The 14081-nt window shown below is 45.9% G+C and overlaps 2 protein-coding genes across 2 annotated transcripts in view; both read right to left on the reverse strand.

The window, feature by feature from the left end:
- pik3c2b (phosphatidylinositol-4-phosphate 3-kinase, catalytic subunit type 2 beta) overlaps positions 1–6285 on the reverse strand; it is a 56657-nt gene extending 50372 nt beyond the window's left edge. The window contains exons 1-5 of the mRNA XM_033973683.2: positions 5908–6285; positions 3516–3860; positions 2930–3270; positions 2247–2444; positions 1703–1803 (exon numbers count right to left, since the gene is read on the reverse strand). Coding sequence (XP_033829574.1) covers positions 1703–1803; positions 2247–2444; positions 2930–3270; positions 3516–3849 — 974 coding nt within the window. The 5' untranslated portion in view covers positions 3850–3860; positions 5908–6285. The remainder of the gene's footprint in view (positions 1–1702; positions 1804–2246; positions 2445–2929; positions 3271–3515; positions 3861–5907) is intronic.
- Positions 6286–6949: 664 nt separating this feature from the next.
- On the reverse strand, positions 6950–12635 carry LOC117377641 (protein FAM107B-like). The gene is made up of 4 exons (XM_033974107.2): positions 12539–12635; positions 10648–10831; positions 8865–9024; positions 6950–8641 (listed from the first exon to the last, which is right to left on the reverse strand). Exons 1-4 carry the CDS (start codon positions 12594–12596, stop codon positions 8528–8530), a joined length of 516 nt encoding a protein of 171 aa, XP_033829998.1. The 5' UTR covers positions 12597–12635; the 3' UTR covers positions 6950–8527.
- Positions 12636–14081: the final 1446 nt, after the last annotated feature.

Genomic DNA, 14081 nt, shown 5'->3' on the forward strand with positions numbered 1-14081 from the left:
GGGGGACTGGAGGGTGTGTTCCAATTACATGGGAATCACACTCCTTAGCCTTTCCGGTAAGGTCTATTCCAGGGTACTGGAGAGAAGAATCCAACCGATAGTCAAACCTCGGATTCAGGAGGAGCAGTATGGTTTTCTTAACACAACACAGGACCAGCTCTAATACTCTCCAGTGGGTCTTCGGGGTTCATGGGAGTTTGGCTATAGGTGGTCCGGTTTGAGAACCACAGGATATCATCTCTATGTTTGCGGATGATGTCCTGATGGCTTTATCGAGCCAGGACCTGTAGCAGGTGCTAGGGTGGTTTGCAGCAGAGTGTGAAGTGGCTGGGATGAGAATCAGCTCCTCCAAATCCGAGGTCATGGTTCTCGACCGGAAAAAGGTGGTTTGCCCCTCTGGGTGGTGAGTGCTTACCTCAAGTGGAAAAGTGGAAGCAGAGCTGCTTTAAAGTCCATTCTCTGAGCCACACAAAGCCAGTGCTGAGACCTAGACAGGACCCAAGCAGCAGTGTTCTGGATGTACTGCAGCTGTCTTACCGCTAATTTGGCGAGACCAGTAGTCTAATTCACTGGAGACCAACGCATGGATAAGTCTCTCCAAGTCTGGTTTAAACAGCATACCTTTAATTTTTGCACTGTTTTTTAGATGGTAAAAAGCTGCAAAAGTTATTGATTTGATTTGGCTGGTAAAGGTCAAGTCTGAGTCATTTATTGCCCATATATTTCAAGCCTGATTTGAAAGTTTTAGAGAGAGACTCGAGATGACTTTATGTTCTGTTCGTTTCTGTTTCATTCCATTTCTGTGGGACAAGAGACTATGACTTCAGACTTGTCCAAGTTTGGCTGATGAAAGTTGTTTTGCATCCACACACTGATCTGTTGCATGCAGTGGCATAATGAATTCACTGGTCCATATTCACCTGCTGCCGGTGAGACAGAGTGTCGTCTGCATAGTTGTGGTAGGACTCCTAATTGTTGCGTATGAACTGACCTAACAGCAGCATGTACAGACTGAAAAATGGGGTCCCTGGAGTGACCCTTGGGGATCCCCACAGGTCAGAGCCATTTTACTTGAGACACATTTTCCGATTTCAACAAAGTACTCCCCGTCTTCTATGTACGACTTGAATCAGTTTAGTGCAGTACTAGAGATGCCCACCCAATCCTCTTGTCTGTTAGAGGATCCCATGATCAACAGTGTCAAAGGCAGCACTCAGATCTAGCATGATCAAGAGTTAGATTTTTAGGTTAGATGTCATTTGTCTCCATGATAAGAGCAGTCTCGGTGCTGTGGTAGGGTATAAAACCTGATTGGAAAACATCAAAGGAGTTGTAGAAAGTGTTGGAGAAAGTTAATAAGCTGTTGGTAAACAACTTTTTTCAAGGACTAAAAATGCCAGATTTGAGATGGGTTGGTAATTGTACTGTGGCATCAAGAGTGCTCTACTTTAGAAGAAGCTTGATAACCACAGTTTTCAAAGCTTTTGTAGTAACTGTTCAGTCATACTGTGGTAGTAGTACTATTACTAGAAATATCAGTAGAATTTGCAGTGGTACTATGGTAATAGTGGTAGTACTATTAGTAGTAGTATCAGTAGTGTTATCAGTAGTACTGTGGTAGTAGTAATAGTAACTGTTTATGTAGTATTATCAGTAGCAGTCACATTAGTACCACTACTTCTTGAGTTTTAGAGATACTCACACGTCGAGCATGTGACAAAACGCAGCGACTTCTTCGTCTCTCTCCTCTGACACCTGGAAGAGCTCGTACCCGAAGCCAGAGGAGCGAGAGCCTACAGGAACCTATGGAGAGCCAAAGTTAGCCTACAGCTAGGTACTCCTGATTGTTACAACAATTGCACTTTTCACATATTTTTACATTGTGATATGATTTAATTCATGTCTTTGAATCTAGAATCAGTCATTTCAAAGCTGCTGAGAAGTATTCACATCTAAGAGAGACTGAAATATGAGGTTTGAACTAATCCAACAATCCTATGCATTTTAGAAAATGTTTGTAGAGGTCTAAACTACAGGGTTAGCAACTACACAAAATAAGACCCCATGGAGACACAGGAAGCCCTGACACACAGAGAGGGCATTTAACAAACAGGGACATTTCAGAACATGTTTGTAGAGGTTTAAACTACTATTTGGTCTAGTTCGGCCTCTGTGTTCCTTACTTTGGGCTTTAGGTGGCTTTAAAGGCTACAGGAAAATCAGATGCAAAATGATTAGTAACATACCGGGTCAGCTGACACTCTGCGCTGGTTTCTATTGGTCTTTGTGGCTGGGAGGTAGGTTCTGGGCGGGACTTGAGGTGGGAGGGTCTTACTGCGGGCAACAGGCTTTCCTGATTGGTCCCTGTGTGGCCTGGGGGGTGGGGTCTCATTGAGTTTGAGCAGTGATTGGTTGAGGCTCTCAAAGTCTGGGTCAACTTTGGGCTAGAGGAGGTATTCAGAAATAAGTCTTAATAACAAAATCATTGGACATCATATCCCATTTATTTATGTTATAATTTGATGTTTTGGTTCAAGACCCAATCAGAAAGCAGAATGAGTCTCTCATTTGGGTTGCCAGTTCCAATGCTGAAATGCAGTTGGTTTAAACGCAAAAGGACTCTCTCTCATCTGAATGGTTACTATCTAAACCCCAGCACCTGCAGCCAATCATTAATCACTTCTTGTATGCAGCCACTGCAGCTCAGTGAGTAAATCCTGGAGGTTATGAGCCTTCACATGAGGCGTGGCCTGTCCATAGACTGTGAATGAGAAAAACTTGTATGTGTCCTCTATCTGCAGGTTAAGGCTCTGGCAACACAGATTCAGTTGAGATTGTATGACCTGATACATACAAGTCCTTTAAATATGACATCATCTCATTCATATTCCTCACATTGAGAGTGTGCTTAAATGTAAAGGCCACTCACCTGGACTTTGGACTGGTCTCTGTCGGGTGTGTACAGGTTGACGTCTCTCAGTGGGGCCCTGGGGGGGAGCTCTGAGGAGGTGTGGGTGGGGGCCCTGGAGGGGGGCTCTGAGGGGGGGTGATGGGGGGTGATGGGCAAGCGAGGCGGCACAGCTGGGGGAATGTCGTCATCAGAAAAGCATGAAGTCTGAGGGTCTGTGGGTTTGGAGAGCTCTGGAGCCTCCATGATGTACAGGGGCTCTTTGAGCACCCTCACCCCAGGACCAGGCACTTCGGCTGGTGTAGGAGTCTGCTGAGAGCCTCCAGGCTGATCCAGAGTAGGGTCTGATCCAGAGAGAATGCCTACGTCATAGACAACAACATTTATATTCATGAAAACTATTTGTGTTTAAAGAATGCACGCTGATTATGTTGTGATGTCACTCTGAGTAACACAAAGACCTAAGGGAGGGGGGACTAAGAGCCTCAAAAACGAAACTGTTAATGTTAATACATTATTTGGGTGAATATAGCAAAAATGTAATAACATCTCTTTGAAAATAAGATCTGAAATCATGTGAACAATAAACCAGGACTTTGGACAGTACCAGAGAGGGTTCCTGTGAAGGCTCTGGATGCGGTTGGCCTAGGCCTCTCAATGGACTGGACCTGGGCTTTAGTACTAGTCAGGTTCTGTGAAGGGGTGGGGGGGCAGATCCTGGAGAGGTTCTGGGTCCAGTATTGGGTCCGGTCTTGGGTCTGGTTCTGGGTCCTGGTCGGATTCTGGGTCCGGTCTTGGGTCCGGTCCTGTTTAATCCGGGACAGCGCGTCATACTCCATCTGCAGAGCCTCAGCTAGAACCAGCTCCTTCTGAGAAAGGCCCAGAGTCTCCAGGCTCCAGCCCGACTCGGGGGCCTCCTTGTGGGTATGAGCCGCTGACATGACGCCACGACCTGGAGGTGCATGGAAATGTTTTCGCTATAAAAATTTGTAGGAAGGAAAAGACTGAACAATGAACAGGAAGAAAAGGAAAGACGAGAGGTTAAACAGCTGTGATCCAGGTCTAAACCAGGTCTAAACCAGGTCTAAACCAGGTCTAAACCAGGTCTAAACCAGGTCTAAACCAGGTCTAAACCAGGTCTAAACCAGGTCTAAACCAGAACTGAACCAGCACTGAACTAGGACTAAACCAGGTTTAAGGCAGGTCTAAGCCAGGACTAAAGCAGGTCTAAGCCAGGACTGAATCAGGACTGAATCAGGACTGAATCAGGACTGAATCAGGACTGAATCAGGACTGAATCAGGACTAAATGAGGACTAAATGAGGACTAAATGAGGACTAAATGAGGACTCATCAGTCATAAACACACTAACGCTAAAACTAAATGAGCTGGGTCCATTCTATCATGCTCAAGAGAAAAAAACAAGTGACCTTACCTGAACCCAGAGAACCAAATGAGTAGAGGGTCAGAAAAGCACAGGAGCAGAGGAGACAGTGAGAGGAAGAGAGGGTCAGAGAAGCAGAAGAAAGGGTCAGAGGAGTACAGGAGAGGGTCAGAAGGGCAAAAGAGAGGAGCAGAAGAGAGTGGCAGAGGAGCACCGGAGAGTGTCAGAAGGGTGGAAGAGTGGAGCAGAGGAGAGGGTCAGGGCAGAGGTGAGGGTCAGAGGAACAGAGGAGAGGATCAGAGGTGAGGGTCAGAGGAGCAGAGGGTCAAATCACGCTGAGGAAAGGGTCAGAGGAGCAGAGAAGAAGGTCAGAGGACCAGAAGAAAGGGAGACGGTCAGAAGGGCAGAAGAGAGAGTCAGAGGAGCAAAGAAGAGGGTCAGGGGAGCAGAGGATGCGGAGTTGAGGGTCAGAGGAGCAGAATAAAGGGTCAGAGGAGAACTGGAAAGGGTGAGAAGGGCAGGGGAGAGAGTCAGAGGAGCAAAGAGGGTCAGAGTAGAGGGTTAGACGGAGCAGAGTAGAGAGTCAGGTGAAGGAGAGTAGAGGGTCAGATGAAGCAGAGTAGAGGGGCAGATGAGTACAGGAGAGGGTCAGAAGGGCAAAGGAGAGGAGCAGATGGAGCAGAGCAGTGGGTCAGAGAAGATGATGCAGAGAAGAGGGTCAGATGATGAGGAGAAGAGGGTCAGATGATGCAGAGTAGAGGGTCAGATGATGCAGAGTAGAGGGTCAGATGATGCAGAGTAGAGGGTCAGATAGAGCAGAGTAGAGGGTCAGATAGAGCAGAGTAGAGGGTCTGGAGAAGGTTATAAGGGCAGAGGAGAGGGTCAGAAAAATAAAGGAGAGAGTCAGAAGAACAGAGGAGAGGGTCCGAGGAGCAGAGGATGAGTGGTTCTGGTGTTAAGGGGAACAGCTGCAGATTGGGGTTAGTTTTCTCTGGGGGATTTTAGAGGAAATGCGTGTGTGCACACACGCAAACACACAGACTGGAGCAGATGAGACCGCAGCAGACAGATCGACTGGGATTAGAACCACTGTTCCTTTGTCACTTTGAACACACACATTACAGTAACAGGTTATCGGGGAGTGTTCGGGTCAAGGACACAGCCAGTGGTTGGATTGGACCTGCAACCCTGTGTGTTTGGAGGACAGTGCCTCTCCTCAGTTGCTCTCTGACCGTACACTGTTCAGTCCTATGGCATAATGCTTTATTCAGGCCATCTAAAGAGCGAGGGACACAATTTAAATACATGTGTGTGAAACAGGCAGAAGCAGGTTAGCGCTGCATGGTTCAACTTATTGCTCAGGTGCTGTTGAACCTGTTTCGATGTTTTGGTTTGTGTTCTGGCTCATGTGATGAATGTCTAACTTGGATCAGATCTAAACCTTCTAAATGATCACATGACCTTCCCACATCTCAGCGCGGACCCGTTTGGGCCGTTTTAGTTCAGTTTAGCTTGGCACAATATTAGAATAACAGTTTGCTCGTACTTACGTCAGTTACACCTCTGCTTTTGTCCCAATTTGTAGCCCAGTCCGGCCCGGTTCTGCCCTTCTCACCTGCAGGTTGCGGAGCGTGGTCCAGTCCTGGTTCTAGAGACGGTTCTCCCCTGGTTGAATGCCAGTTCTCCTCTGGTTCTGTCCCGGTTCGGTGCTCCTCAGATACGGGAGGAAGATACCGTGTTCCCGGAGTCCGTGGTCTCCTCTCGCTCCTCGCTCCTCGCTCCCCGCTCCGGTAAACGCGGCTCTTTTCTCGGGTTGCTGGGCAGATTTCGGTCCCGGGGCGGTATTGTGGGTCTCAGACTGGGTCCAGGCTCCGGTACCGGCCCGGTGCAGCCCTGTGGACCCTCTGGAGTCCCGAAAAGGTCCCGGATAATGCCGTTATTTCGGGTTATTTCAGAGAAATTGCGGCGGAACGGCCCCACCACGGACCCGGAAGAAACACAGCTGCGCTTCCGCTGCCCTTCACAATAAAACTACAAAATAAAAGCTCAATATAAAAAAAAAAAATCTGAGAGGTTTGGGGTTTAATTATAGCCTTTAAAGAGCTTCAAAGCCAATAATTTAGTTTCTTTTTCATGTTTACTTGTGAACAAGGTCAATCCATCTAATAATTGTACTTTACGTTTAAATGTTGATTTTTAATGACATTTAAAAATTTGTTTCATTCTATCTGCACATATTAACAGATCATATTTTACTACATTCTCTTCCGGGTGAGTATTTTTATGTTAAATTTAAACTTAATTCGGTTTTCCACACAGAGGTCAAAACCCAAACAGAAACGGAAGAACGGCGCCGCCCCGTGGAGGGTCTGTGGCAGTACAAAAGCCTGATGGACTGACAAAAAACCACAAACGTGACAGACACATGAACCTGATAGTAAGACCTGATAAAAAGATCTTAGATCCACAGTATATATGGGCCCTTTATATTTTTTTAATTATTATTAAGGAGAGAGGGAGATTATTCACTAGAGATGAGTTCTAATATTCAGTTCACAGCATGTATTTGTGCAAATTTAACATTTTACTTAAGGCTCTAAAATGCACCATTAGCACTATTATAAAGCACAAAACCTAATGAATGAACCCACAAAAGATCAGACGTATTAAATTTTATTACAAATAATTAACATCATAAATTAGACGCTTAATTTATTCACAATTTTTACAAAATGAAAATCACACAGGAAGATGGATTTTCACAATAAAAGTGTAAGTGCATCCAGTCCCTTCAGCAGAGCTTTCCCATGAATGCTCACACCCACAGTGGCATACACACTTCCTACTCCAGTTTTATTTTCTTATTCAGTGATACACGTAAGATTAGGCAGCATCACGTAGTTATTTCAGTACAAATGAAAAAAATATATATTTTGTTCACTAGTGTGCAGCTATCCATAGATGGGGTTGACAGCATGCAGAGCCTTGTTGTGATGACATTTACAGCTACGTTAGCTGACTTGTTTCTCTTATTAAGTAATTTTAGAATGTCCAAATTATAACTTAATGAGTGTCACTGATTATAACTATAGAGCAGACGTGAGCACAGCTTAGACATCACTGCATAAAATCACTCATTCATTTGGGTTTAAGTCAGCCTGAATTATAATTGGATGGCTGGTTGGTTTCTAGGGTCAAACTGACTTATTACTTTTTCAGATTGCAGATGTGTTGACCTGGTTCATGGTTAATATCTCTGTTCTCTGTAGTTACTGGTCTTACACATTAAACAAAAACTGGCACAAAGTTCAACATCTTCTCTGTTAGTGAAAGTGATTTTTTTTTTTCACAGTATCTTCGTAAAGTGGTGCCATTATTCAGCCCCAAGGACGTGATTGTTGTCAATTGAAATTACTTTAAGCCCATTCAATCATTTTCTTCTGCTTATCTAAGGCTGAGTAGTGGGGGCAGCAAGCTAAGCAGGGATTCCAAGACTTCCCTCACCCCAGACATTTCCTCTGGGGTGAGGGGTCAGCCGAGAGACATAGTCACTCCAGCATGTCCTGGGGTTTTTTTCCCAGGATCTCCTCCTGGTGGGACATGCTTGGAACACCTCCCTAGGAAGGCATTTAGGAGGCATCCGGAACACATCAGGTGGCTCCACTTGACATGGAGGAGCAGCAGTAAACTCATGAACCCTCAAGCACCAATAGAGAGTATAGAGCTGCTCCAGTGGAGCGGAAACCACACTGCTCCTCAGGACTTTAAAATATAAGATTAATACCATAAGTTTGTGGAGCCAGTCCCAAACAAATAATGAAAAGGTTCAACATTTGTGGATCAGACGTTTGAAGATTTCTTTGAAAAAGCAGTGAATCTCCCATACAGTTATATAGGCCCCTGCTCTCCATGTGAGATTATGATCAAACTCTACAATGCTGTGAGTTTAATCCACCACTTTAAAACGGTCTCCAAATCAGATCTGAGAAGAAGTGAGTGCCCCAAGCATGCAGGACCATAAGCTCTAAAGTAATCCATAAAACCAAGAGGAGTCCTGGTTTAAACTTGGTTTAGTCCTGGTTTATTCTGAGGTTATACCTGGTTTTGTCATGGGTTAGACCTGTTTTAGTCCTGGGTTAATCCTGGGTTAGTCCTGGTTTAGTCCTGGAATAGTCCTGAGTAAGACCTGGTTTAGTCCTGGCTTTGACCTAGGTTAGACCTGGTTTAGTCCTGGTTTAGTCCTGGTCCTGGTTCAGTTCCCGACTGGTCCTCCTCAGATTCTCTTTGACTTTGATGAACTCTGGAGCTCGACTGGACTCTAACTTCTGCCTCTGCTCCTGCTGCTCCAACTGTGAGACAAGAAGAATGGTTAGCCCTGATGTCTACCAATGAGTGGAGTATGCATGTCCTCCTTGTGTGACTGTGGCAGAGTGGTTATCTGTTTCCTCCTCTCAGTAAGGAGCTTGTGGGTTAGAGTCCTGATTTCTCTGAGTGGAGTGTGCATGTCTTCCCTTTGTGACTGTGGCAAAATGGTTATCCTATTTCCACTCAAGGAGGTTATGGGCTCTGTACCTCCTCCAGGATGTGGTGCCTCCTCTGCAGCTCCTGTTCCAGAGGGGAGAGCTTCTTGTGGGCCTCCTCTTCCTGCCTCCTCAGCCTCAGCCTTTGGTCCCTCCTCCGTGCCTCCATCACACGCTGCAGCTCCGGCTTCAACTCCACCGAGTCTCCAGCCCTGACACAAACATCAGTGTTAATAATGAATGAGATGCGTCTAAGTTCTGTGCACTCTGTGCACTCTGAGCTCTCCGTCTCCTCCTCCCCTTCCTCCACCTCCATCACCTCCTGCTCTGTCTCACTCAGGCCACAGCTGCCCCAGGGCAAACTGATCAACTTGTGGCTTATGTCGTGGGACATAACCAGGACATAACCTCCCACAGAAAGTTCCAACGTTCTGTCTGAGAGACCCAGAAGCAAAATGCTGTGGCTGCACTTTTGGGCAAGACACTTTTGGCCATCGTGTTCATTGTATGCATCCTCAGCCTGTTGAGTTACTGACTTCACACTTGGCACTTAGATTATGATCATACACTGGTTTTATACAGTGCTTTTGCTAACGCTCTCTTCCACAATCACTTTATAATTTCATACATTATTCATTCACTCCAACACTCACACACCACATTCATACACAGGCAGTGGAAGGGTGGACATGTCTTGCTCAGTGACACAACACAACAGTATACATGAGTCAAAGCTGGGATCAAACTGTTGGCCTTCAGGTGAGTGGAGGAGTGCTATATTACTGAGCTACTGCGTGTGCTGCAGGATTCATAGATTTCATGTTTAATCTTCCTGTCTGCATGGTCAGGACATTTCACACCTTAGGGCAGTTTAAAGGACTTAAAGTGAAACTAATCATTAAATCCACTTTTTTCACTACTAAACTGTGAATATGGTGTTTGAATAGCATTATCTACTGTCCATAGTACTTTTTGGCAATTTTAGTGCAAACTAGGTACATTTGCTGCTTTGTGGTCAAAAACATCTTAATCTAAGATTCAGGTATTTCTGATGGATATCTAGACCAATCACACTGTTCCTTATACCTCCAGACCCTGACCCTTCTCCGCCCTCACTCTCACCTTTAGTCCTACAGACCCTGCCACTCCTCTCTGCTCTGTTTCCCCTTTACTCCTACAGACCCCGCCCCTCCTCTTCCATCTTTAGTCCTCCAGGTACTGTCCAGCAGCTCTGTTTGAAATGTGGTTGTGGAAGGCGTTCAGGTGTTTAGTCCGACTTTAACTTATAACAGATACAGTAAACACTAGGGTGTGTTCATTTGAGTGTAGTTAGCTCCTCTCACACAGACATAAGGCCGTGATGATGAACAGCTCTTTGGGTTTATATTGAATGACATTTGGGGGGTCAGTGGGCTGGTCATATGGTCAGGAGGCCAGATGTTAGGTGGTGTTATCTGATTAGTTGTTACTGTTTACAGATGGTTTGGGGTTAGATTCTAGACTGTATAAAACAGTTGAACCCACAGTGTTCAGAAACTCATCAAGATTAGCAGCTATAGCCCCTAATTAAGAGCCGAGTTCCAGATTTATTTCCATCCGCAAGTATCATTGCAACCAAAGAGCCAATCAAGAGCGAGGATGTTGAGAGTAAAGCCCCTTCCTGCCTGTACCGCTGGTTTAGTAGGAAGGGGGCACTTTACAACACTGTTAATCAAACCTGTTGCTAACCCTAGCGACCTCAGTAAAAGATGGCACCTGATTGGTCTGTTATTAATGTTCATATTATGAGGAGGACAGGAGGTCATGTGATCAGGTGTGATCTGATTGGTTCTCACCGTTTGCAGGTGGTGAGCAGTTCTCGGTGCAGTTGTTGGTGGCTCTTGGACTCCTTCACAGGGTTGCTGAGTTTCCGTGGTTTGATGATGTCATCATTATGACACTCGTAGTCAGGGGGCGGGACATAAACGCTGACCGGAGAAGACTTCCTGTCAGACTGCTGCAGCTCTGCATATGCCGAGACTGAAGAAAACGAGAGGTGTCAGGGAGGGTATCTGCGGTACAAGGAGGGCATCTGACACACAGGCAGGGCATCTGGAGCACAGGAGGGCATCTGACACAGAGAGAGATACACAGGGAAGGTATCTGAAGCACAGGGAGGAATATGGGAGGGCATCTGACACACAGGGAGGGCATTTAAGTCACGGGAGAGAGCATCTGACACCAAGGGAGGGCATCTGCGACACAGGAATACAGGAGGATGGAAGGGCATCTGACACACAGGGATACAGGAGGATGGAAGGGCATCTGACACACAGGGATACAGGAGGATGGAAAGGCATCTGACACAGTGTGGGCATCTGACACACAGGGAAACAGAAGGATAAGAGAGCATCTGATATGCAGTCTTGGTTCTGGTCTTGATCAGGTCTCAGATCTGAGAAAGTCCTGGTCGAGTCCAGAGTATGGATCCTGTTTTATAAAACAATGAAATAAAGTTCAACTGAAACATGAACCTCCTTCAGTAATATCATACGAAGTTCTCAAGACCTGGTTTAAACCTGGTTTAGTGTTGGTTTAGACCTGGTTTAGACCTGGTTTAGACCTAGTTTAGACCTGGTTTAGACCTGGTTTAGACCTGGCTCAGACCTGGTTTAGTCCTGGCTCAGACCTGGTTTAGTCCTGGTTTAGACCTGGTTTAGTCTTGCTTCAGACCTGGTTTAGTCCTGGTTTATTCCTGGTAAAGACATGGTTTAGTCCTGGTTTAGACTTGGTTTAGTACCAGCTCAGACATGATTTAGACCTTTTTTAGAATTGGTTTAGACCTTGTTTAGGCCTGGCTTAGACCTGGTTCATATGTTACATTGATTTTCTTTGTCAGATCCTGCTCCGGTTTCAAATCCACTTCCTCAGATCTGAACAGGTCTTGTTTCACTCACACAATTATACAGTCATTTTACATTTCCACAGTCCAGGTCTAGACCAGCTCAAAGCCAAGTCTAAACAGTACTAAACTAGGTCTAAACCAGGTCCATAGATTGTCCTTAAATTCTGTCCCAAAGTCTGGTCCAAAGAGCAGCTGAAAAAATACACAAACATTCCAGGAGCAGAGGCTAGAGTTTAACTAAGACTGGACTTAAACAGGTCTAAAAGAGGACTGACCCAGGTCTGGACCTCCACTGAACTAAATCAGGACTATACCTGGACACAAACCCTTTTAGTCCACACTTGTTCAAACCACATCAAAATTGGCACAAACTGGGATTTATTTTGGAAATAAGCTAGGACTAGACCAGGATTTAAGCAGGACTAGATCAGGACTAAACCTATCAAGAGTAAACTGGGGTTAAACCAGGACCAAACCAGAACATGTGTGAATGCGCTTTCTGAGGTGGATCCTGACAGATCCAAGCCACGCGTTTTAGATCTACGGGAAACTCGGGAAACTAAACCAAGTCTATACCAGGTCTAAACCAGGACTTAACGAGGCCTGGATAAATTGGGTCCATATTACTTAACTTTATGCAAAATTTCTTCTAACAGGACCAGAAACTATAAGAGCAAAGAAAAGCAAAAATAAAAACAGTCGCTTTGCGCGTCAGTGCGCATATTTACGCACATACGCATCTTTCCAAAACTCTTTACCGGAGCCCCGAACCTACCCCGGGCCTCCGCTCTCTCTTACTTGCCCTCCGCGCGCCATTTCACCAGCCCTCTGCTCTCTCTTACCGGACTTGACCATTCCTCCAGGACGGGCCCCTCCGAATCCCAGCTGCTCCGGCTCCATCCAGCCGTTCCACGCGCTCTCATGCACTGATCACGGTCCGGGGTGAGCGAGGCTCGAGCGAGACACAGGCACGTGACAAACCCCGCCCCTCTGATCGGCCTGAGTTTTTTCCCACGGGACCCCTCAACCCTCCGTTAATTGATCCATGCGATAACTAAATAATACTAACTCAGGGGTGAACCAGGACTGAACCAAGACTGAACCAGATCTACACCAGGACAGTATCGAGACTGACGCTTGTTTGGTTCAGTGTCTCTACATAGGGTCCAGGTGTCTGAAGCACAGCATACTCAGTGCTTCTCTATGTTTTTTAAACTGCATCTCCACCAGACTCTGCTCAAACTGCAACTCAGTAGTCCTTAAGACCTGGTTCAGGCAGACCTGGTCATGATCTAGTCCTAGTTTAGTCCTGATTTGGTGGTTCTACTCTAGTTTGGGTCTAGTCCTGGTCTAGTCCAGGTCCTCGTCTAGTCCCGGTTTAGTCCAGGTGTAGCACTGGTATGAGTCTGGTCTGGTCCTGGTCTAGTCATGGTCTGGTCCTGGTCTAGTCATGGTCCTGGCTTAGTCCTGGACTGAGCCTGGTCCTGATCTAGTCCTGGTACTCTTTTAGTCTCTGTCTAGTCCTGATCCTGGGCTAGTACTGGTCTGAATCTGTTTTAGCCCTGGTCTAATCCTGGTCCTGGTCTAGTACTGGTCTGAGTTTGGTTTATTACTGGTCTAGTCCTGGTGTGAGCCTGTATTGTTTCTATTGTTGGACAGTAACCTGAGAGGGACAAACTTACCTCTGACGTTTGCCTTTCCATTCCTCCCACACGACTGCTCCACTGAATACCCCTTCTGCAACGAAACAGAGAACCGAATTTAGACCTGGTCTGAGCCAGGACTGAGACCAGGACCAAGATGAGGTCCAAGACCAGGACCAGGACCAAGACCAGGTCTGAACCAAGGTCCTGGTAAGGGCCCAAATGAAAGATTAAACTCCTTGAGGATGTTAGAACTCCATGGACTCCAAACACCTGGTCAGGTCTTTGCCCAGAGTCCTCTTCAACCACATTCAAGTTTTTACATAATAAAACATTATTTGATTAAAATATATTATGTCACAGTGATCTAGAAACCACTCGCACATGTGACATAAGGGCAAGGGGGGTTAAGTGTCTTGCCCATTGACACAACAGTATTCATGGGAGCTGGACTCACACTGTCAATCTGTTTGTGGATTTACTAATAATTTAAGTCAAGAGTGGGATTTGAACCTCCAACCTTGTACTTGTAATAACGGTTGATAATAGACACACTCTCCCACAGGCCTTGTTGAGACCTGGTTCAGTCCCGGTGTGATCCTGGTTTAGTCCTGGTTCAGTCCCACTTTAGACCCGATTTTGGTTCAGTCCCGATTTAGTTCTGGTTTAGTCCTGTTTTAGACCTGACTTTGTCCAGGTTCAGTCCTGTTTTATTCCTGTTTTAGACATTTTTAGTCCTGGT

Source organism: Periophthalmus magnuspinnatus, chromosome 10 (assembly GCF_009829125.3).
Source record: "Periophthalmus magnuspinnatus isolate fPerMag1 chromosome 10, fPerMag1.2.pri, whole genome shotgun sequence".
Lineage (NCBI taxonomy): Eukaryota > Metazoa > Chordata > Actinopteri > Gobiiformes > Gobiidae > Periophthalmus > Periophthalmus magnuspinnatus.